At 45.8% G+C, this 26,235-nt stretch overlaps 1 protein-coding gene across 1 annotated transcript in view; it reads left to right on the forward strand.

The window, feature by feature from the left end:
• The first annotated feature begins 295 nt into the window (after positions 1–295).
• Positions 296–26,235, forward strand: part of SNTB1 (syntrophin beta 1) — a 192,328-nt gene continuing 166,388 nt past the window's right edge. The window contains exon 1 of the mRNA XM_040431997.1: positions 296–1,007. Coding sequence (XP_040287931.1) covers positions 503–1,007 — 505 coding nt within the window. The 5' untranslated portion in view covers positions 296–502. The remainder of the gene's footprint in view (positions 1,008–26,235) is intronic.

Below are 26,235 nucleotides of genomic sequence, written 5' to 3' on the forward strand. Positions count from 1 at the left end.
CAGATCGCTAGCAGGTTCACAGTTCATCATTGTGCGCCTCTTGTACTGTTTGTGTATAACTTCCCTGGATACTTATTTGTCTCAAGTAACAAGAAAAATATTTACAAACAAAAGTTTAGCAGTAATTAGCATAGCTGCAATACTCAGAGGGCTCGCTAGGTGTCGCTGCTCCCCGCTCTCGGCCGCCTCTCTTTCCAAGCTGTGTTTTTTCAATGGATACTGTGTTGCATCAGGACGCGCGTCCCCCCATTAACCCCGCGCTGCCCGGGCTGTCCGCCTTGTGCAAGGCTTGGCACCCACCTCTCCTGCCCACTGCACCACCGAGCAGATGAGTCTGTGCATTATTTGTTCTGCTTTGTTTGCTCAGCTCTCCTCGGGTTTCCCAGCTCTTTTGCTCCACCCCACTGGGGATCAGGAGACAGAAAGCCATTAGTTGGCACTAAAACTATTTCCCAGTGTGTGAACTGGGAGTAAAGTCCTGGAGGTGGACAATGCGCCCAGCATGGCTGTAGCGGCGGCAGCAGCGGGCACCAGGGTGCAGAGGAGCGGCTGGCTGGAAGTCCTGGTCAGGGAGCGCTGGCACAAAGTTGGGGTGAACTTATCTGAGGAGTCCCTGGTGCTCAGCAGTGAGGACATCAGCTCCAATGGCATCACCAATGGTTCCTACAGAAGTCCCCAAGACCAGGAGCCTGGCAGCCCCAAGGGGGTCAGGACTGCACTCACTGAACTGCCAGAACAAGTGCCAGAGGCCATTGCCAACAAGAAGAGGGCAGTCAAGGTGGTGAAGCAGGAGTTGGGGGGGCTGGGCATCAGTATCAAGGGGGGCAAGGAGAACAAGATGCCCATCCTCATCAGTAAGATCTTTAAGGGGCTGGCAGCGGACCAGACACAGTCCCTTTATGTTGGAGATGCCATCTTATCTGTCAATGAGGTGGACCTGAGGGATGCCACACACGATGAGGCTGTGCAGGCTCTGAAGAAGGCTGGCAGGGAGGTGATTCTGGAGGGTGAGTGTTTCATGCTGGAGGTGGGCACTGACAGGTGGTATGGGCACTGTAAACTTACCCTGACAACTTTGCATTCAAAGATGTTCTGCAGCAGCTGATCTTTTTTTTTTTTTGCTAACCTATGTGCAGCTAGGTCATGCGTGTAGATAAGTCTCCATTCCTGGCCGCACAGGCTACGTTCATGCTGAATTCTATGTGTTCTGCTTTCTAAGATGTTCTGCAGCAGCTGCTTCAGAGCACTGACCGTTTTCCTAGCCTATGTGCAACTAGGTGATATACTGTATGTCTGTCCGTGTCACCATTCCTGGCCGCACGGGCCACGTTCATGCTGAATTCTGTTGGTTCTCCTTTCAAAGATGTTCTGCAGCAGCTGTTTTACAGAAATGATTCATCAGATTGAACGTTAAGACTGGAACATGTGCTTACACGATGGCAGCCTGTGATTGCTTTACCCATGCTGTTAGTAATAGACGCTTCCGCCTTCAAAGATGTTCCGCAGCAGCTGCGTCTCAGAGCTGATAGATGTTACTGGCTTTATGACGAGAGCATGCACTTTTCTGAGTTTACATAATGACATTTAATTACATTAATTTCTGCAAACGATGGCAGTGTAACCATACTGGACGGTGATTGACACTTCCATTCAAAGATGTTCCGCAGCAGCTGCTTCACAGGAATGGTAGATCTCGGTTTTCGGAGTTGCACAAGCTTACGTGATGGCAAGTTGTGTACACTGGTAATGGACACTTATTCCATTCTAAGATGTTCTGCAGCAGCTGCTGCTACATGCAGTAGGTCTTGGGTGACTACTTACATTTGCCACTTCGTAGAAACTACTTTTAGATTTCAAAACTGAGAGTTTGTATGCTACTTCCCCACTCGGAGATGTTCTGCAGCAGCTGCGGCACATTTATCGGGCATTGGTTGAACTTGTATGGCTCCATCTTGTATATAACAATAGGGAATATGGATTTTGACAGTTTGCTGTATGGTCAGATGCCTAGGGATCATGCTTTCAAAGATGTTCTGCAGCAGCTGCTACTTTGTATTGGATGATGGTTTACCTGATCTTATGTCAAAGTGTAAAAATTCAGCTGTGACTGCACTTAATAAAGTATCCTCCACCTTTATGTCCAGGAAGCTGAGCTTGGAGGAGCTGTTTGCTGGGGTCCTCACAGCTCGCTTATCTGTCCCTTCGCTGACAGGGAGTTGAGGTGCCGCTGTCCTCTCCTCATTAAGATGCCGCTCAGGAGGTACACATGGGGTGCAGAGCGGGCAGTGGATTGTCGGCCTGATGCAGAGTTCAGGGGTGTTCTCAGCCCTTTGTCAGCATCGTCTTATTCTGGGGGGGTGCGTTTCATTCCTATCACAAATTATATGGAGGCGGGACCCCCACCCATGTCAAGAACGAACTTGGTCCAGCCAAGACATTTTCATACCTCCACTAGTAAAATCTGTTGCTTAGGCCTCATGCACACGACTGTTGTGTGTGTGGCGGTCCGCAAATTGTGGATCCGCAAAACACGGATGGCGTCTGTGTGCGTTCCGCCATTTGCGGAATGGCATGGACAGCCATTGATATAACTGCCTAAAACGGGCAAGAATAGGACAGGTTATATTTTTTTTTTGCGGGGCCACGGAACGGAGCAACGGATGCGGACAGCACACGGAGTGCTGTCCGCATCTTTTGCGGCCCCATTGAAGTGAACGGGTCCGCATCCGATGGGTCCGGATGCGGACCAAAACAACGGTCGTGTGCATGAGGCCTTAAGGAATCTGAAGGACTTTATGTGGTGCATGTGACCATTTCTAGGATGTTTTGGGGTGTTCCCGAGCTAAACACGGATTTGGAATATAAATGTTGAGAAGTACGTAGAATTTGTAAAGTTACGGCAGTGGGTGTGGGACCACCGTGTCAAAAAACGGATCTGATGTTGGGCTACTCCGTCCTAAGGGCATTATCCTGGCTGTCCCCTGGTTTTCACCCTTTGACCCCTATAAAGTGATCTGGACTTCGGTGCAGGGGAACCACTAGTCAGAAAGACAGGTGCAGGGCATCGAGGGGTCAGGCAAAATCATAGTCAGGGTCAGGCCAAGGTCAGGGCAGGCAGAGTACATGCAATACAGGAACTGGTCCAAGGTCAAGACGGGCAGCAAAGGGTCAATACGGAGGTCAGGCACAAGGCAGGTCCAGATGATAGTAAATGGGCAGAAAGCTTGCCCACGAACAGACATCCTAGCAGAATACTAGTACAATAGGAATCTATTGCTCAGGCACCATCCCACTTAATATACCCCAGGGTTGCCAGCCACTGGCAGGTGAAGATTAGGGTGAGTGCACGCTGGTCCATTAAGAGCCGGTGGAAGCTCGCGCCCGCAGACTTCATGGAGGGACAGAGCAGACCCAGTGTCCAGATTCCCCGGGAAGCAGATAGTGGTAAGGCAGGTCCGGGCCGGCGGGCAGAGTAAGCAGGAGCACCCATTTCAGTTTGTCAGTGTCATACGGCTAATATTCTAACCACTTTTAGGGGATTGCCAACTAAGCAGTGCCCCAGGACCCCATATCTTAGGAGGCTTAAAAGGATGAGAACCTCAAAAAGAAACTAAAAAAAAACTCCAATTATTATTTAGCGGCATATGGCGGCATTATTTGGGAACTGAGTTGTAGTATTATGTGGGAATTCTATATGGCGGTATCATGTGAACTTTTTAAAGTGGTGTCATTGGGATATGGCATATGGGCACTATATGAGGGTAGTCTGTGGGCTGTATATGGCGGTATTATCTTAGCACTGTATGGCGGTGTGCTGAAATTACGAGGAAACCTTCTTTGCTTGTTGCCTAGGTTCCCGTATGTTAGAGAATTGCTATTTAGGCTGCTTTTTGAGAATGGGATCAGAGGCCGTCTATTCCATGTAGAAAATATGACCATGACCTTCTCAGAGAATTTCTCTTTCTTTGACTGTTCTTATTTTAGTCTTGGCATTTTTAGATGAATGTTTTCCATGGATGGAGCAGAGTTGATGTAGTGTGAGGCAGGCCGCAGCTTGTTGATTCCCAGCCGTTGTAGCATTCTTGTAGCATGTTCTGCCAGCCAGATTACTCACATGTAGTAGGAGGCAAAGTTACTCCGGGGCTTCGCTTTAACACTGTGTTGCTTACCTGCACTTTGTGATCCCCCCGATCCCCGTTCACCTTGTTGCAGAATAGTTTCTACACTGTAGCAGTCGGTGGCTGTTCTCTCCTTGACATCTACTTTCTCACACTGACAGAATGTTCCAGGCTCACGCTCTTGTGGTGACTAATCTCTCGGTGAACATTTTAAAAAGAATGTATCATGAGAATATTACACTGTTTTATTATAAATATTACATTTTTTTTTTTTTCATATTTTTACGTGGCTTTCCATATAAAACAGAGCCAGAAATATTGCAGTTTTCATACTGGCCACTTGAGCCCTCACAGTAGGTTGTCACTGCTTCCTGCAGCTCATTTCTCTGCTTTGCCGTGCAGACTGGGACAGAGTCAGCAGAGGATGAGGAATTTAACCAAACGTCTGTTGTTCTGATCAAGGCCTCGATAAGACAGCATAGTAACACCGTACACGTGCACACGGGTTAGGCTCCTCCATCACGGCTGTACTCCATTATGTACTATTATGTGCCATTATGTATTAATCGATCACCTTTCTCCCTTCACTGCCATAAAGCACCCACACCCTGCTGCTCTGTCTAGGCAATACAGTAAGGGGGTATGCCTTCAATATGGCCGTCCCCAGAGAAGTTTAAAAAAATAAAACAAATAGCTACAATATTAAAATAAATTATTAACCTATTATTTCTCATCTACAAAGCAACATCTATAGTAAAATCAATACGTGAGACATTTGTATGATGCAACTAACCCTTCCATGTCATCATGAGTATGTCGTGTGTGTTGAATGGAGTTTCTCAATACCTAACTCTTGTAGTTTCACAACCAAGGAGCGGAAATCTGGCCAAACATGACACCATAGCTGATGTCTTATAACGTACAACCAGACATTGCTGGCACAGTGACCATACGGTGGTAGATATTCCTGATTCACAGGTGCTCTGCAGGCCTCATTAGTGAGTGCAGTACAGTAAAAATCCAAAGACTTACATGTTCTTTCATTGGATTTATTTTCTGTCTTTTCCATCTGGCCCTGACCACCCTGACAACTTCTTCCATCCATGACTTGAGTTTGCAACAGAGAAATTTTTGTCTCCCGACTTTCTCCCTACTTTTTCTTTCAACCCACATCCTCCCATTTTGCTGATACCCCCTAGAAAGTGACACTGGCTCTGGTGTACCCCCAGAAAGTAATAGCGTTCCCTTTTGTCCCATAGACTGTAATAATTTGCCTTTCAAGGTAATAGTTCCTTGAGTGCCCCCCTAAAAAGTAATAATGCCCCATGATTGCCTCCCTTTAAAAGAGATAATACCCTGACTGCCCCCTTGAAAAGTGATAATGGCCCCTTAAAGGTGCTTTCCAGGCTCCTTATATCGATGACCCATCCTCAGGATAGTTCATTAATATCCGATCAGTGACGGTCTGATGCTGCTAATCAGCTGTTCCCTGCAGCCTCTCTCTCTCTGGAACCAGCCCTTTAAATGGAACAGGAAGCACAGCTCCATTCTAAGTGTAGTGGCCGTGCTGGGTTACTGCATCTCAGCTCCTTTCACTTCATTGGTAGCTGAGATGCAGTAACCCAGTATGGCCACTACACTTTGAATTTCGGGCTTGGGATCGGTGTTGTGTAGATTGTATTATTTTCCCTTATAACATGGTTATAAGGGAAAATAATAGCATTCTGAATACAGAATGCATAGTACAATAGGGCTGGAGGGGTTAAAAATAAATAATATTAATAATTTAACTCACCTTAGTCCACTTGATCGCGCAGCCCGGCATCTCTTCTGTCTCCTTTGCTGAACAGGACCTGTGGTGATGTCACTCCGGTCGTCACATGATCCATCACCATGGTAAAAGATCATGTGATGAACGGAGTGACGTCACCACAGGTCCTGTTCAGCAAAGGAGACAGAAGAGATGCCGGGCTGCGCGATCAAGTGGACTAAGGTGAGTTAAATTTTTTATTTATTTATTTTTAACCCCTCTAGCGCTATTTTACTATGCATTCTGTATTCAGAATGCTATTATTTTCCCTTTATAACCATGTTATAAGGGAAAATAATAATGATCGGGTCTCCATCCCGATCGTCTCCTAGGAACCGTGCGTGAAAATCGCACCGCATCCGCACTTGCTTGCGGATGCTTGCAATTTTCACGCAACCCCATTCACTTCTATGGGGCCTGCGTTGCGTGAAAAACGCAGAATATAGAGCATGCTGCGATTTTCACGCAACGCACAAGTGATGCGTAAAAATCACCGCTCATGTGAACAGCCCCATAGAAAAGAATGGGTCGGTATTCGGTGCGGGTGCAATGCGTTCACCTCACGCATCGCATCCGTGCGGAATACTCGCCCGTCTGCAAGGGGCCTAAGGGAGGTACAGACACCTCTGGCGGTGGTTTACTCCCAAGTCCGTACTGAGAACACATGCACGCTTGGCTGAGCTGAGTGTGCATGTGTACAGGAGGTTGGATTCGTGGCCAGGAAAATCATTCAGGACTACTCAGTGAATATAAATTCTGCGTCATATCCCTTTAAGTTATGACCAAACACGTTCTGAGTTTCTTATTGGTAAACCCCCATCTTAAAGGGGCTGAACAGGAAGAGAAGAACTTGGCTGCTTTTTGTCAGTGGCAGCACCACGCCCGTCCATGGGTAGAGTCTCCACTGAAGTGGATAGAGCCGAGCTGCAGTACCCCACACAACCTGTAGGCAGGTGTGGCGCTCTTTTTGAATTAAAGTAGTCATGTTTTTCTAACCATGTACAACCCCTTTAAGTATGTTCGCAATGGCTTGGAAGAAAACGTGATTTTCCTATGAACCTTCGTTATTGTCCCTCTTGCAATCATTTCGGCTACTTTGCAAAAAATACCGCAGGGTCTTAAATTCACTGTGATATGAAGACATTTTCCCTCTGCCCAGAAGTCACTGAGGAATTTCATCAATTCCCAGACAATTTCCTTTTCTGCCGAGCACGAGATTCTTACGTGAACATCAGGACAATTATCACCTGTGCGGGGGAGGGGGGGGGCATTCTCCATTCGTAGAACTTTATGATTTTCTGCTCAATTATTTATGAACTTTAATAGGTTTTCTGCATCTGCATTAAAGTCGTAAAAATTACTAAAAGCATTGCTTTACTTCTTGCTGATTTCTGTGCTATTTTATTTCTCCGATCATTAATATGTACGGTGTAATAGACCCTCAAAGGAGTTTTCCCACCAAAAATATTCTAAAAGTTTTCAAACCAGCCCCTGGATCTGAATACTTTTGTAATTGCATGTAATTAAAAATTTAGTACAGCCAGTGAGCTATTCAATAAAATGTATCTGTATAGCGCCACCTGCTGTTTGCTCTTTTTCTAATTTCTCTGTCCATCTCAGAAATGGACGCACACGCTCAGTTCCATCCTTCAACTGCCACCAGCTGCAGCAGAAAGGACACGCCCCTTGATAACAAGCACCCCCCTCCCCCTAAGCTGGCAATTTGAAATAAATCTTGTAGCAATGAATGTGGAGATCTCTGGATCCATGGGAGGTGCAGGGCTGGTTCTAGCTTTGTTAGAAAGGTGTTGTCATGTCCTGTATGATGTCTGATTTTCTTATTTTTACATTAATCATGGGATAACCCCTTTAAAGGGAGACTTTCAGCAGGATAGAACCCTTCATATTAGGGCATCATACAGGGGTAAGATGTCACATAGCATGAGCTCCTGCTTCACATTCCAGGAGGGGGGGGGGGATGTTAACTCCTTCCAAAACTTTCCTCTGGACTGAACATATCCCAAGATGTATGTCACCAGATGACCAGCTATTTAAATTAAAAAAAATATATGATTTTATGATACTATTAGGGATGAGAGAATCGACTTCGGGTGAAGTCGATTCGACTAATACTTTTGTTTGAATACTGCACGGAGCTTGGAACCGAACCCGGGTTCGGGAAATGTTTTTTTACAATAGAAATTAATTTATGAAGTTATTACCCGAAGTCTCGCGAGACTTCGCGAAGCAATAACTTCAGCTCATCGGAGCCAATACAGTCTAATACTGTACGGAGCTCCTGCTCCAGATATACAGTATCGGAACGAAGTTTTATGCGAATCGACTTCGGATGTTTCATCCTAAGTCGATTCGCTCATCCCTAGATACTATGTCACGAGATGTCTATCCCATATGTGCCTCTATGTGGCCACCCAGTGGTTGTCTTGTGAATGCAGTCTGTCGAGGCCTTTACTGTCATGTCGTGATATTGAATTCGGCTACATGCACACGAACGTTGTTTGTTTCCGTGTCCGTTCCGTTTTTTTTCGCGGATAGGATGCGGACCCATTCATTTCAATGGGTCCGCAAACAATGCAGACAGAACACCGTGTGGTGTTCGCATCAGTATGTCCGTTCTGTAGCCCCGCAAAAAAAAATAGAACATGTCCTATTCTTGTCCGTTTTAGGCATTGTTACAATGGATCCGCAAAAAAAAAAAAAGGTTGGCATAGGGATTATCATTTTTTTTTTTTTTTGCGGATCCGCAATTTGCGGACCACAAAACACATACGGTCGTGTGCATGTAGCCTTAGTTTCATGAGACATTGCAGTTCTTAAAGGGCATCTGTCAGCAGTTTTGTACCTATGACACTGGCTGACCTGTTACATGTGCGCTTGGCAGCTGAAGGCATCTGTGTTGGACCCATGTTCATATGTGTCCGCATTGCTGAGAAATAGGATGTTTTATTATATGCAAATGAGCCTTTAGGAGCAATTGGGGCGTTGCCGTTACACCTGGAGGCTCAGCTCTCTCTGTAACTGCCGCACCCTCTGCACTTTGATTGACAGGGCCGGGCCTGATGACGTTTACCCTGCCTGGCCCTGTCAATCAAAGTGCAGAGGGTGCAGCAGTTACAGAGAGAGTAGAGCCTCTGGGTGTAATGGTAACGCCCCCGTTGCTCCTAGAGGCTCATTTGCATATATTAAAACTTTATTTTTCTCAGCAATGAGGGCACATATGAACATGGGACCAACACAGATGTCTTCAGCTGCCAAGTGCAGATGTAACAGGTCAGTGTCATAGGTACAAAACTGCTGACAGATGCCCTTTAATGAAAGTCTTCATTAGAATATTATAACCAGATGTAACAGACCTAAGCTAATGTAGTATAGTAGAGCTGAATTTGTCTGTTGGCTGACCCCTCTGTCCGATGTGTTACATACTGTAGGTCTGCAGGTAAACTTACTCTAATGTTTCCAAGAAAGAAAGTGAAATGACAAACTCAGCCCTGCTACCTCTGGCTATTATTGCAGGGTTCGCTCATTCATTTGCATCAGGACACCGTGTTAGGCTACTTTCACACTAGCGTTAATATATTCCGGTATTGAGATCCGTCATAGGAAAAAAACGCATTCATTGTCAATGGGGACAAAACGTAACTGAACAGAACGGAGGGCTCCAAAATGCATTCCGTTCCGTTCCCATACCGGAGAGCAGAATGCTGCGGTTTGCTTTCCGTCCTGGGATACGGAGCAAGACAGATCCGTCATGATCCACAATGCAAGTCAATGGGGACAGATCCGTTTTCTCTGCCACAATAGCAAACAGATCCGTTCCCCATTGACTTTCAATGGAGTTAATGACGGATCCGTCTTGGCCATGTTAAAGATAACACAACCGGATCCGTTCATAACGGATGGTTGTATTATCAGTAATAGAAGCGTTTTTGCTGAACCCTGCCGGATCCGGTAAAAACACTAGTGTGGAAGTCGCCTAAGGCAGTGCACAAATTGCAGTTTTATGCATGAGATCATCGCTAATTAGAGTCCGTTTTCAGCGCAGCGAGGATAGTGTGTGCAGCGCAGATCCGAAGCCGGTGGCGTGTCTGTGCCTGCACAATGCAGTTTTAATCTGCGGCGCTGGTCAATAATGAAAGGAATGGTATGCCGAGCATCTGCTTGCCTCCGCATTGTGAAACGGCACATTGTATGCAGTCACACTGTCTTTTTATATCATGTCATAGCCTGCCAGGCAGTCCGCACTCTGTATCTCATGGATTCTGCATTGTGCTGCCAGTGTGGGGGTTCAGCGGAGCATCATGGCGTCAGCGGGGAGCCCCCCGTCAGGATAGCAGCTCTGCTCTGCATCATGGATTTGCACTGTTCAGTTAGAAGGTGGAGAAGAGAATCTGTCATTCGGGTGTGATGGATTCAGCATCTGGTTATGGTTGGACGCCGGATTATGTAGCGGGAACCCTATCAGTCGGATATAGGAGCGTAGCTATGGGGGTGCAGAGGAAGCAGTTGCACCTGGGTCCTCATTTACGCAGGGTCCGTCTGCAGCATAAGCAGACACAATGGCACATGGTAGGTAGGGGCCCTCGTACATGTTTTGCAATGGGCCCTGGTGCTACAACTTACGTCAGTGAAGGATTTCATGGCCGCTAAACCAATTCCATTGCTAGATAGGGGACTTAAAGAAGCGTTCCCTTCTGGGACATTGATGGCATATCACTAGGACTTGACATCCATGTAAGATCAGTGCAGGTCCCGAAGCGAAGGACGGCGGCTTTCTCTCCATTCACAGCTATTGGACTTCTGGAAAATAGCCAAGGGAAGTCTCATAGCGGTAAATGGAGAACACACTGCGCAAGTGGGGCCACCTCTCCATTCACCGCCACCGACTGCCGGAAGTAGCCAAGCCAAAGCTTGGTTGTTTTCTGGACTCCCATAGTGGTGAACAGAGGGCGACTGCGTATGCACAGAGACTCTTTCTTCACTTCAGAGCCACCTAGAGATATTAGCGGGCCCCTGATGTGGGACTTGCATCTATCTGACATTGATGGCATATCCTTATCCTAGAGACATGCCGTTCATGTCTGAGATGGGACAACCCCTTTAAACTCATACAAACGTTGCTTTGTAGCCTCTGATTGACTCATCATTGCAGGAACAACTTTGATTGATTAGGCAAATGAGCTTGCAGCCCCAAGCTGGGCAGGTGCTTCTACTCTTTTGAGTAAACAGCCCATCACCCCTAACACCCCCCTTCCCACATGGCCTTGACTGACAGGTTCACTGTTCTGCATTGTCCCTGTGCTTGGCAGTGAAGCTTTGTGCGCTTGCTCTGCGCATGCGCCATACAACAGAGCATGTCAGACATGAAAAAGATTTCAGTGTTAAACACAGTGACATCACAGGATGGCGGAGCTATAGAACATGGTTAAGGGCGTGACATTGGGCTGGGATTACTCAGGAGAGCTGAATTGTATACTAGTCACTGGCACATGCTCTGCATTGTATACTAGTCACTAGCACATGCTCTGCATTGTATACTAGTCACTGGCACATGCTCTGCATTGTATACTAGTCACTGGCACATGCTCTGCATTGTATACTAGTCACTGGCACATGCTCTGAATTGTATACTAGTCACTGGCACATGCTCTGCATTGTATACTAGTCACTGGCACATGCTCTGCATTGTATACTAGTCACTGGCACATGCTCTGCATTGTATACTAGTCACTGGCACATGCTCTGCATTGTATACTAGTCACTGGCACATGCTCTGCATTGTATACTAGTCACTGGCACATGCTCTGAATTGTATACTAGTCACTGGCACATGCTCTGAATTGTATACTAGTCACTGGCACATGCTCTGAATTGTATACTAGTCACTGGCACATGCTCTGCATTGTATACTAGTCACTGGCACATGCTCTGCATTATATACTAGTCACTGGCACATGCTCTGCATTGTATACTAGTCACTGGCACATGCTCTGCATTGTATACTAGTCACTGGCACATGCTCTGCATTGTATACTAGTCACTAGCACATGCTCTGAATTGTATACTAGTCACTGGCACATGCTCTGCATTGTATACTAGTCACTGGCACATGCTCTGAATTGTATACTAGTCACTGGCACATGCTCTGAATTGTATACTAGTCACTGGCACATGCTCTGCATTGTATACTAGTCACTGGCACATGCTCTGCATTGTATACTAGTCACTGGCACATGCTCTCTGCATTGTATACTAGTCACTGGCACATGCTCTGCATTGTATACTAGTCACTAGCACATGCTCTGCATTGTATACTAGTCACTGGCACATGCTCTGCATTGTATACTAGTCACTAGCACATGCTCTGCATTGTATACTAGTCACTAGCACATGCTCTGCATTGTATACTAGTCACTGGCACATGCTCTGCATTGTATACTAGTCACTGGCACATGCTCTGCATTGTATACTAGTCACTGGCACATGCTCTGCATTGTATACTAGTCACTGGCACATGCTCTGCATTGTATACTAGTCACTGGCACATGCTCTGCATTGTATACTAGTCACTGGCACATGCTCTGCATTGTATACTAGTCACTGGCACATGCTCTGCATTGTATACTAGTCACTGGCACATGTATACTAGTCACTGGCACATGCTCTGCATTGTATACTAGTCACTGGCACATGCTCTGAATTGTATACTAGTCACTAGCACATGCTCTGCATTGTATACTAGTCACTGGCACATGCTCTGCATTGTATACTAGTCACTGGCACATGCTCTGAATTGTATACTAGTCACTGGCACATGCTCTGAATTGTATACTAGTTACTGGCACATGCTCTGCATTGTATACTAGTCACTGGCACATGCTCTGAATTGTATACTAGTCACTGGCACATGCTCTGGATTGTATACTAGTCACTGGCACATGCTCTGAATTGTATACTAGTTACTGGCACATGCTCTGCATTGTATACTAGTCACTGGCACATGCTCTGAATTGTATACTAGTCACTGGCACATGCTCTGCATTGTATACTAGTCACTGGCACATGCTCTGAATTGTATACTAGTCACTGGCACATGCTCTGAATTGTATACTAGTCACTGGCACATGCTCTGCATTGTATACTAGTCACTGGCACATGCTCTGCATTGTATACTAGTCACTAGCACATGCTCTGCATTGTATACTAGCAGAACTGTATTATATACTGACTTAGGGCACATGCACACGTGTCCATGTCCATTTTTTTGCAGCCCGTATGCAGAATCTTTCGATGTAATGGGGCTGCAAAAAAATAATAATAAGGAAAAAGACTTGGTGTGCATTCCGTGTCTTTATGTCCGCATGGCCGTTCCACCAAAACATAAACATGTCCTATTATTGTCCGCATAACGGACAGGGATAGGACTGTTCTATTAGAGGCTGGCCCGTCCGTTCTGCAAAATTCAGAATGCATACTGCCGTTATCCAAGTTTTGCGGACCACAAAAATGGCAAAGGCTATGTGCATTATATAGTGGCCGGTAGAGCATGTTCTCTGCATTGTGTATTATGTGCTCTCTGTATTGTATACTGGTCTATAGAACCTGCTCTATATTGTATACTAGTCACTAGCACATGCTGTGCATTGTATACTGACGATTAGATTATGTTTGCGCTGTATAGCAGTCGGCAGAGCGTGTTCTCTACATTGTGTATTATGTGCTCCCTGTATTGTATGACAAGTAAATGTGTTTTTGTTTTTTATGTGTATTTGTCGTTGCATGAAATGAAATGTATACTAGGTATGACTGAAATGACAATAAGGCTACATTCACACTAGCGTTTGTGAGATCCGTCATGGGCTCTCACCAGCGGTCCAAAACGGATCAGTTTTGCACTAATGCATTCGGAATGGAAAAGGATCCGCTCAGAATGCATCAGTTTGCCTCCGCTCAGTCTCCATTCTGCTCTGGAGGCCGACACCAAAACACTGCCTGCAGCGTTTTTCTGTCCGTCCTGGGATGCGGAACCAAACGGATCCGTCCTGACACACAATGTAAGTCAATAGGGACGGATCCGTTTTCTCTGACACAATCCCCTATTGACTTTCAATGGTGTTCAAGACGGATCCGTCATGGCTATAGAAGACATAATACAACTGGATCCGTTCATGACGGATTCATGCGGTTGTGTTATTGTAACAGAAGCGTTTTTGCAGATCCATGACGGATCCGCAAAAAATCGGTACCTTGTCGATGTCTGCTGGTTTTTGCATGCGGGGTATAACCAGAATATCAGGTGCATATTTTGGTGGCTTAACTAATGTATGACTATTTTTTAGGATGTAATACGCTTTTTACTGTAACACACTCTGTTGCATTGCGGTCCTGTACCTTCAGTCTGGTTCTGCAGTTATATCATGCCGTGTTTGTCGTCTACAGAGATACATGGTTCTGCATAGGGGCTGTATACCCAAACTGTAGGAGATTTTTAATCTAGATTATTTGTAAAATGTCTTCAATTTTGCAGAGGAGGGCACATGTTTAATGGTCTAGAAACCAATGACTACATCTAATTGGTTGGTAAGGGTTTGGCGGATTACGTGCATTTTTTCCATTCGGATTTTTATGCAGCGTAGTACTGTACCAGCAAAGTGTATGCGATTAGACAAATCTCATGTGCACTTCGCCTTTTTTTTTAGGTGCAGAAATTGACCTGTTGTGCAGATTTTAAAATCTGTAGAGAGGTTTTCCCCATGGACTTCAATGGGGTTGTTAACATTCACATCAAAAACTACATAAAAACACCCCAAAAAAAACCACACCAAGACATTGATATATGGTGCAGATTTTTCTGCGTTTTGGTCGGGATTTCATGCAGATTTTCTGCATACACCCTAAGGCTACCTGGACACGGTGCAGATTACGTGCAATTTTTCCGCATTGATTTTTGTGAGGAAAAAACGCGGTGTGACCCAGTACCAGCAAAGTGAGAGAGATTTGACAAATCTCATGTCCACTTTGCTTTTTTCCTCTGTGTAGACATTAACCTGCCACGTGGATTTAAAAATCCGCAGCATGTCAATTGTTTGTGTGATTCCACACATTATGAAGAGTGGATTTTCCCATAGACTTCCATGAGGTTGTTAAACAAATAATCTGCCCTAAAATCTGCATTAAAAAACACAAAAAATAACACCAAAACCACAATAAATAGTGCGGATTTATATGCATTTTTTTGTGCGGTTTTGGTGCACTTCACCGTATCTGCAGATTGCGAGCTATATGTAGTTTGTTACTTTTTAAAAAATCTTTTTTTACTTTTTTATTGTGTTGTGAAATTTTAGATTGTGACTATGGCATTGCAAGTAGCTGGCACAAGGGGGCATGGCAAAGGTGTTTTGTCCGCTGCCTCTTTTGACACCGGTTGTATCACTGTTTGCCTCTTCGCCCGTGTCCTGCGTTGCCAATGTTGCCGCAGTTATCAAGTGTCTATCAACACCCTAAATTATGGAAGAAAATAGTTTTTTTGTGTGTGTAACAGAATTTATTTTAATACATATTTGACATTAAAAACCATATCAAGCGGTCTAGTCAGGGGCGCACCACCAATGAGGCCAGGTGAGGCGATCGCCAGGTAGGGGCACCAGGTAGGGGCAAGCAGCACCAGGTAGGGGCAAGAGAGGTGGGCAGCCGAACGGCCATGGGCTGAAGCAGGGGCGTACATAAAAATCACTGGGCCCCATAGCAGGAATCTAAATTGGGCCCCCATTCCCCTTTTATAGCCCCTCCTTTTGTTCCATGAACTATTCTTGCTGCTGCGTTTTATAATTTATGCCATCAGGGCCGGAGTGGGATAACAAAACAGCCCTGGCACACAAAAGAGGAATAATAGATGCAGTGTGTACAGGTATATAGTATATACAGCAGTGTACTGTTATGTGAGGTACGAGGTATAATAGATGCAGTGTGTACAGGTATATAGTATATACAGCAGTGTATTGACACCTCGTACCTCACATATCAGTACACCGCTGTATATACTATATATCTGTACACACTGCATCTATTATACCTCGTACCTCACACATTAGTACACTGCTGTATATACTATATATCTGTATACACAGCATCTTTTATACCTTGTACCTCACATATCAGTGCACTGCGGTATATACTATATATCTGTACATATTGCATCTATAATACTGTGTAATATATGCTGTGTATGTGTGTGTGTGTGTGTGTGTATGTATATATATATACACACACAGAGCAGTGTATTGATGTGAGACATAGAAGGTATAATACTGTAGATGCAGTGTTTACAGAAATATGTGGTCAGTTATACATTATGTTCACTGTATGTGTGAGGTACATGAGGTAGTGGTCACTGTAACTGTCTGAAGTATTATACATGAGTGAGCAATGAGTAAAAACAGGGCATATGGGGGAGGGGGTAAATGATGAAAAGTGGAGGACCTCCTCTTACCTCTCCATTCCAGTCTGTATGGATCAATGCAGAGCTGCTTGTGAACTTCTAATACTTGCTGTTAGGGGTTGAAGGACCTGTGATGATGTCATCACAGGTCCTGGCAGATATACCTTTGAAACCTAGGAACTACACCATTTTTGGTGCAGTTCCTTTGCTAGATTCTGCAGGACCTGTGATGTTGAAGATGATGTCATCACAGGTCCTGGCAGATGCACTGTTCTAACCTTGGAACTACACTTTACACTGTGCAGTTCCCTTACAGGACCTCTGATGACATCATCAAAGGTCCTTTAGCTTTAGAAAGATAAACAGGAGCAATTAGGGGGCGGGGCCTCTCCTCCACTTCGGGCCCCTCTTTCCCATGGGCCCCATAGCAGCTGCGTGGTCTGCCTATATGGTAGGTACGCCACTGGGCTGAAGGAAAGGGGTTAGGTTAGCAAATCGGCATTTCAGTTTTCGCCTCATGCAGTAGAAAGGCTAGGTGCACCCCTGGGTCTAGTGCTATCAGATTATGTAGTATTGAAGACAGCAGCCCCCAAATAAATCTCACCCCATGTCCCATACAGGAACATTTACAAAGTGGACCCCTTTTTTATGGAAATTTGCGTATGCCCATCCCCTTTTTCCGCCAGGGTTGCTGAGATTTGTAATCTTAATGTAATCCTGCAATTTATAGGAGAGAAGAGGATTGCCCTTGATCTGCGCACCCAATAAAGATAACACCACTGGATATCAACGCCTGTTACAGGTGAACGAACGGACGGTGGCATCGCCCATGTGAACTTCTTTCATGGACCTGCTCCTGGGTTCACCTTACGTTCACACGCACCTGTCCATCACCCATTTTTGCCCGTAGCACATTCTCAGCTGGAATTCCTCTTTCGAAGTTCAGATTCCTCCCCGGGCTCTCTGCATTCTTCTTACATAACATAAAGACCTGTTCACATCACATTTCAGCCATACGTCTGACACATGCCTATCCGTGAGCAGATAGGTCCATGCCTGGGACACGTTTGCTCATTATTTGTTGGCCTCCAGTGATTTCTGCTGATGGATAGGAGGGCTTCAGGGTGTCAGATCCAAATAGATTTGCAGCCTGAGGAGCCGGTGCAGAGGATGGGAGTGGTAGTGGCCCTGATGAGATGTTTAGTCACGGTGTTCTCCTTCAGGATGTCGCTCGCTGGGGTTTCAGTGCAGTGACAAGGTGATGTGAAGGTATCAGGCAGACGTAGAAGAACATCAGATGTTTTTCTTTGGCTAGTTTCACACTAGCGTTCAGGAAATCTCTGGATCTGGCAATGCCAGATTTTGCCTGAATGCAGCGCGACGGTTTTATTCCGGCCGATTCTCTGCATATTTGCCGGGTTGCATCCGGATCTCCGCCAGACTCCATTATAGTGTCCTGCCGGATCTCTGAATGCTAGTGTGAAACCAGCCTTACAGTACATCCAGTGGTAGGTGCAATGTCTCAATCCTCAGCTGATGAGGTATTGAGCGAATTGAGTTCGGATTGCTCTGTCTGAACCCAATTCGTTTGAAAACTTTGTTTACAATATCTCGTCCGTAGTGCGCTAAAATGTATGGGCTCCGCTGAAGCTTGGAATATCTTGCTCCAAATAACGCGAGACTTGCTTCGTCTCACATCTATGACGTTACACTTCGGTTATGCACGCTCACAGTATTACCGCGGCCATCTCACAGTTTACTCCAGTGACGACACGTTTATCAGTCATATAGCCTAGACGCAGCTCAGCCCCATTAAAGGGGTCCTCTCACTTCAGCACATGGCATTTATCAAGTAGAGAAAGTTAATACAAGGCACTTACTAATGTATTGTAATTGTCCGTATTGCCTCCTCTGCCGGCTGGATTCATTTTTCCATCACATTATACACTGCTCATATCCAGGGGTTACGTCCACCCTGCAATCCGGCTGAGGTGGTCGTGCTTGCACACTATCGGAAAAAGCCTTAGCCGATGTGTGGTGCCACGGTCCCGGCCACCAGAGAGGCCGGAGCTATTTCCTATAGTGTGCAAGCACGACCACCACTGCTGGATTGCAGGGTGGACGTAACCCATGGATATTAGCAGTGTATAATGTGTAACACCCCAGAGTGGTGTTACCACTCCTGCACCCTGCTACTGTCTTTAATAGGCTAACACAACGTCATCTTATGTATTGTTGTCCAGGTCCTATACACTGTGCATTCCTAATCTGTTTGCAACTGTTATGTTCATGTAATATGCCTGGTTCACCAGCAGGTGCAAGCAAACACGGCAGAGCTGTACTTGGATAGAATGGAACTTTCCATTCCATTCTAAACCCCCTCTGGAGAGAAGTGGACTTGCCCTTCTTCCTGAAGGAAGGGTGGAGACCAGTTAGAGTTAGTCTAATCTACCCCCAGCAAGGGGAAGGGTGTGCAGGGGCACGTCTCTGCTGGACGTGCCCATGCCAGCCAGAGAACCCTAAGCTCTGCTGGCCATGGAGGCAGAAATTTGAAGCCTCAGAAGCCAAGAGCATAGTCCTCTGGCAGAACTAAAGTCTGACTAAGGAGAAAGGTGCAGCATAAATAAGAAATCAAAGTTACTAAGCTATCTTGTCAGCAGAAAGAAAGAGATAAAGCAGAGTTGAGTTTGCCTGCCAGTTCATGCTAAAGCCTGCTCGTCTGGAACCAACACAAAGCCTGAAAACTGTTTGGAAAAACGTTTATTCAAGTAAAGCTGCCATTGAACTTCATCTCAAGGTCTGGACTTAAGTTATTTTTTCAAATCCCTCAATTATTCCCCCTATTTATTGCCTGGGGTCCAGCGGTATCCAGGTAGGAGCACTGTGACACACTTAAAGAGACATTTAGGCCGCACTACACCACTCGGCATTCCTACTAAATCTGGGAGGCGATATAGAGGGCCCTAGGGGGAGGCAGCCCGTTGCAAATGTGATGGAAAAATGAATGCGTATGGACAATCACAATATATTAGTAAGTGCCTTGTATTAACTTTCTCTACATGATAAATGCTATTTGCTGAAGTGAGACAACCCCTTAAAAGTGGATGGTACTGAGCTGCAATACAAAGCACAGCCAATGTACAATGTACAGAACTGTACTAGGTGAGTTGAGAGAAGGCAGCAGTGCTAATCAGAGCGCGGATGCGTTCTCGAACACCTGATCGGTGGTGGTCCTGGGTGTCGGAGGATAGGTCATCAGTATAAAAGTCTCAGAAAACCCCTTTAAGGCACTGTGTTTTGCAGTCCACAAGCTGCAGAACGGAACGAGCGGCCTATGATAGAAATGCCTATTCTTGTCCGCAATATGGACAAGAATAGGACATGTTCTATTTATTTTTATTTTTTTGCGGGGCCACAGAACGGAGCAACGGATGGGAACAGCACATAGAGTGCATGGGCCCGCATCCGAGCCACAAAACATGCGGCTCGGATCCGGACCTAAACAACGGTCATGTGCATGAGCCCTAATAGCACTGATTTCCTTGTGGGCCAACGGAGCATATTTGGCTCCCTCAGGCTCCAGGACCCAGTTACACCGTCTGCCCCTCTACAGCTTCGTCCCCTAGCCTCCCATCTTCACTTCAGCCCTGCTCAAACTTTTGGTGGCTATCTGGGCGGTGGGTGGAGGAGATTCCACCAAACCTAAATCTCCACAGCTTATAAAACCTGCCTAGACTGGAACACCTCCCCATGATTTCACACCAAAAAGTCCTCAGTGAAGGATGATAATGTGGTAGGACTGGAGATTGACGTGTACATGGACTTAAGCAAATCTGTGTGTAATTATGCTTCTTCAACATGTTATAATTATAATAATTGCTTAGTCAAGGACTCCCATTGTATGAGAACCTGTCAAATTGCTATTCCGAAGAACTCTCTCAGAGGGTTGAGATCACTTAAAGGGGTTATCCAAAGTCTAAACTTGCCCTCCAATGCCCAGGCCCATCATATAGATAATACTTACCTGCTCCCCGGCACCCACGTCGCTCCTGATCCCTGCATGGCTGCTGCTGCATCTCCCCTAGCGTTACCCACGATGCTAGGGAGGCTCTCGGCCTGCTATTGGCTGATGCAGCGGCGGCTGTGCGTGAACCAGGAGCGCCATGTTTTAGACTTTGGATAACCCCTTTAAGTGATCTCAACCCTCTGAGAGAGTTCTTCGGTATTCGGAATAGCAATTTGACATGTTCTCATACAATGGGAGTCCTTGACTAAGCAATTATTACAATTATATGACCATCCTACTACCTGTAGCCACATATTCCTCCTTTATATAAACTGCTAAAATGGAAATAAAAAACATTTAAAAGAAAAAAAAAAGCATAAAAATATTAATTACATGGAACGGGCACACTTTCCTTTAATTCTGAATACAAGTATATATTGCGTCTTGTATAACCTGTAAGTGATATGGATCAGCGCATCAGCCTGTAAATCTGTCTCCGGCGGTAAACCATTAACAGAGGCTTTGATTCCCAGTTTGATCTCAAGTCTTGTCTTGTGTCTCTCTGCCAGGACAGTTGTCGTTGACCCAGAATAATGAGACATCCCGGGTACTTTTGGTCAGGATGTTAATTATTTGAGAATCACAGTAGATATTGTTGCGAAAGGTTGTACAAGGCATCAGGTGTGTTCACCGTCCCGGCAGAGGCCCCCCCCGAACAAACCGCCTATTGTTCTCCGAGATCAGCTCTAGGACACATACCGATCATTCCGCACTACAGGAGGCTATCATATACCCCAACGACCTGTAACTCTGCCACTGCAATGAAACTACTACTCCCAGTATACTCCTGTACAGCATTACAGCTTACGGTCTTATTAAAGGGGTTGTCCTATCTCAATCGTTATGGCATATTCACAGGATAAGCCATAAATCTCTGATAGGTGGGGGGCCAACCTGTGAAGGGGGCCCATCTCATGGCTGCTGTAATTAGAGAGGAGACCATGTATAGGTGGGTCTCTCCATTTGCTGAAAATAGCCGTGCATAGCGCTGTTATTTTTGGAAGCGAATGGAGAGAGGCACCACCTCAGTCTTGAGACGAGGCCGCATTCTCAAGCTTTAAGACATTTATGGCATATCCTAAACCTCCTCTACGCCATTGACGTCACATTCATCGGTCACTTGGCCTAGGCGCAGCTGGGTCCCATTGAAGGGGGCTGAGTTGTAATACCAAGAACAGCCACTATACAACGGAAGGCGCTGTGCTTGGCAAGCTACCAGGAGGTTGGTGCGTGCCTCAGGGGTGCCGGGACTCGGATCCCCACCGATCAGATACTGATGACCAATGCCGAGGATAGGTCATCAGTAGTGTTGAGCGAAGTCGCTTCGTTCAAAATTTCTTTTGAAAGCTGTACGGAGACCAGCATTCAAATGTATGAGCTTCACCGAGGTGAAATTCGTTATGTCCGAAGTCTCGCAAGACTTCGTTGGAGAACTTTAGACTTCGATTATTCCACTTGAAAACCATTTTCTGTACCAGCATTCAAATGTATGAGCTTCACCGAGGTGAAATTCGTTATGTCCGAAGTCTCGCAAGACTTCGTTGGAGAACTTTAGACTTCGATTATTCCACTTGAAAACCATTTTCTGTACCAGCATTCAAATGTATGAGCTTCACCGAGGTGAAATTCGTTATGTCCGAAGTCTCGCAAGACTTCGTTGGAGAACTTTAGACTTCGATTATTCCACTTGAAAACCATTTTGAAACTGGGAACCCGAAGTCGGCCTCGGTACCCAGGTAGTAGCCGTTACTAAAGCCGACTTCGGAGCCCAGTTTTAAAATGGTTTTCAAGTTGAATAATCGAAGTTCGAAGTTATTCAACTTAGTCTCGCGAGACCTTGGACTTCATGAATTTCACCTCACACGAAGCCCATACATTTAAATGCTGTACGGAGACTGGTCTCTGTACAGCATTCAAATTAAGTTGTGAATGAAGCGACTTCAGATTTATGACCCGAAGCGTGCTTCGCTCAACACTAGTCATCAGTATAAAACAATCTGAAAACCCATTTAATCCATTCGCAACAGAAAACGGGCTTAAACTGCCCATACTCATCAGATGAATAAATGTCTGCTGAAACTGTCTGTTTGATAAGGGCCCACCCGCCATCTGATGGGGCCTGCTTGCTTTCCTCCAGTGGCAGATGTTTGCCAGACGGCATGAATGCTTGGCCAAACCGAGTGTGCATGTCTATGGGGTGGTCGGGAAGAATAGTTGGCAGCAGAAGAAGCTGTCTAATATGTATGGTCAGAACCGAGGTCAAACAGCGGATCCTAACCGCTCCAGACAGACCCTTTTTAGTCACAATGGAGTCTGTTGGGTTTCCGCCATGATGGTGATTTCAGATGCCAAGAAAACTGCTTGCCTTGCACAGGTCAGTCCGGGCCGCACAAGGTTTTCTGGAGGAAGCAAATTGGAGCCATTTTTGCTAACAGAAACTCATCAGCAAAATGACACTTTTTATAAATTTGAATGTTGAAATTGTCGATTCAGAGTGTCATAGAAGGCCTGACTGTCTCCGCACGTGTTGGCGGACAGGTATGATAAGAATGTAGAAATGGAGTTGTTCACCCGCAGGCAAGACAGAATCTGTCCTGTATGATCTGACAAACCATTAGGCCTCTTTCACACGAGCGTGTCCGCATAAGGTAAGGTCTGGATGCGTTGCGGCAAACCCGCGCGAGTAGGTACCCAATTGCAGTCAGTTTTGACTGCAATTTAGTTCCGTTGTTTAGTGCACACGCGTGAGAAAAAACTGAATGTGGTACCCAGACCCGAACTTCTTCACAGAAATTCAGGTTTGGGTTCAAGGTTGTGTAGATTGTAATATTTTCCCTTATAACATGGTTATAAGGGAAAATAATAGCATTCTGAATACAGAATGCATAGTACAATAGGGCTGGAGGGGTTAAAAAAAATAAAAAATAATTTAACTCACCTTAATCCACTTGTTCGCGCAGCCCGGCTTCTCTTCTGTCTTCTTCTTAGAGGAATAGGACCTTTGATGACGTCACTGCGTTTATCACATGGTCCATCACATGATCTTTTACCATGGTGCTGGATCATGTGACGGACCATGTGATGAGCGCAGTGACGTCCTCAAAGGTCCTTTTCCTCAAAGAAGAAGACAGAAGAGAAGCCGGGCTGCGCGAACAAAAGTGCATTAAGGTGAGTTAAATTATTATTATTATTTTTTAACCCCTCCAGCCCTGTTGTACTATGCATTCTGTATTAATTTATAACACGGTTATAAGGGAAAATAATAAAGATCGGGTCCCCATCCCGATCGTCTCCGAGCAACCGTGCGTGAAAATCGCACCGCATCCGCACTTGCTTGCGGATGCTTGCGATTTTCACGCAGCCCCATTCACTTCTATGGGGCTTTCGTTTCGTGAAAAAAACGCACAATAAGGAACATGCTGCGATTTTCACGCAACGCACAAGTGATGCGTGAAAATCACCGCTCATGTGCACAGCCCCATAGAAATGAATAGGTCCGGATTCAGTGCGGGTGGAATGCATTCACCTCACGCATTGCACACGCGCGGAAATCTCGCCGGTGTGAAAGAGGCCTTACACGGACAGATGGTGCTGCTCGGGAGCTGCTCCAGAGTTTCTGGTCTATCAAATGCCAAGGACATTCTGTTTTGTACCCGCTTTTTGTGCTATTTGCATTGCTATGCCATACATACCTACACGTGCAGGCAGATACGGTAGGTGATCTAATTGTTGAGCACCACGTGAACAGACAGTGTTGGACTACGCTTCCTGGGGTCCACCATAGGAAATTATTCTTGGGGCCCAACTCCCTATATCATCAATAAAGTCCCTAGAGGCAAGTGATTTTCTCTAAATGCGGCCAATTTTTTTATTTTTATTTTTTGGGATCCTGGGACCCACTGTGGTATCAGATCCTGGACCCACCGGAGGACCATCTAGTACTCTGGTGGGCCATGGAATCTGTTTGCTGAGGGCTTTTATCATACTGTAACTATAGTCATTTCCTATAATGGTCTGGGCAGCAGGACCAACCTCATTGCCTATTTCATTATGGGCTCATGCATTTTTTCTTTCCTTGCCTGTTGCATTTTTTTGCGGGCTGTATGCGGAACCATTTACGCCAACGGGTCCGTCAAAAAACAGGAATGACTGTGTGCATTGCGTTTCTGTATGTCCACATGGCAAAAAAGATAGAACATGTCCTATTCTTGTCCGTTTTGCGGACAAGGATAGGCATTTTTGCAATGAATCCCCCTAACAACAGATGCAATACGGATGTGACACGGACGTCATCCGTATATTTTGAGTATCTGTGTTTTGTGGACTACAAAATACATACGTCGTGTGCATGAGCCCTATCTGTGACCAGCAAGAGCTCCATAATGGTTACAGAAATACATCATTGCACAGTATCTGACCCGAATAATAATAAAAGAAAACGATCAGTCCTTGGGTCTCTTCTGTCAAGGCGTTAAAAAATGTTTTCCACTGGAAAGGTGTCTGACAACGTGGCCGCCATTATATACCCCCTTCATTGGCTGTCACCCAACTCAAAGAGGTTGTCTGACTATTTCTAACTGATCACCTGTGCTCTGAATAGGTCATCAGCATCTGATTGGGATCCCTGCCGAATCTTACCCTAACCCAATGACGTCACGACCATGGGTCAGGCACAGCCTAGGTGCAGCTCAGCCCCATTCAATGTACGGTGCCGTGCTTGGCGCTCAAAGGAGCTGATCAATAGGGGTCCTGGGTGTATAGTATAGGTCATCAGTTAGAAATAGTCGGATAACCCCTTAAATTACTGGAAAAATTAGATATATGGTAAGCTTACAGCCGGATTTATGGTCCTTACGAGAGGTCCCTAGCTGTACTTCATAAAAAAAGTCGCAAAAACAACATTGATGTAAAATATAGTTACAGGGCAGACACATGGCATTGAGCTGATCACTGCGGCGGCTCTTAAAGTCTATATTCACATGACACTTGTGCTGTGTATGTAGCATGTACGACGTATAAGCTCCCAACATGCACGCTACACGTGTCTATAGGATTACATAGTCCTGACGGAGGTCAAAAGAGCGGAATGCAGTCATAGATTACATAGATTACACTGTTCCATTCAATGGCAGGCAAAAAAAAAGATTGGTTTGTTTTTTGTTTAGTTTTTCTACAATGGGACAGTACGGAATCCATCAGTGGCATTGGTTTAACGTATATCGGGACCCTCAACAAACTCCAGATCGGGGGTCCCAAGATTTTCGTTCCTCGTCGCTGCATGACTGTGGTAAAGAGGCTTTAGAATAGAGTGGTGGTCAAGCGCCATTCAAAGACAGTAGGGCTGGTGGGAGGCTGAAATTGGTTGTCCAGGATTTTACTATTGGTCGCCCATCCTCAGGATAGACCATCTATATATCGGAATGACGGGGGTCCGACAGCCTGCACCCATGCCGATCAGCTCTTTATGGCTAGTTTCACACTAGCGGCAGGGAAGTCCGGCGGGTGAACAGCCTGTCGGATCCGTCCTGCCACTAGTTCACGTGTGCCCCCGGACTACCATTGACTATAATGGGGGGCGGGGGCGGAGTTCCGGCGGCAGCGCGGCAGCACAGCAGCGCACGACGAGAGGCAGCCGGACTAAAAGTTCTGCAATGTGAAAGTACCCTAAGGCTAGTTTCACACACACCTCTGTTGTGAAATCCGTCAGACAGCTGCGGCAGAATCGCCCAGACACAAACCGCAGCATGCAGCCAACCGTGTCCGGCCAATCCTCTGCGTTCTCTGC

Source organism: Bufo bufo, chromosome 5 (genome assembly GCF_905171765.1).
Source record: "Bufo bufo chromosome 5, aBufBuf1.1, whole genome shotgun sequence".
NCBI classification, from domain to species: Eukaryota; Metazoa; Chordata; class Amphibia; order Anura; family Bufonidae; genus Bufo; species Bufo bufo.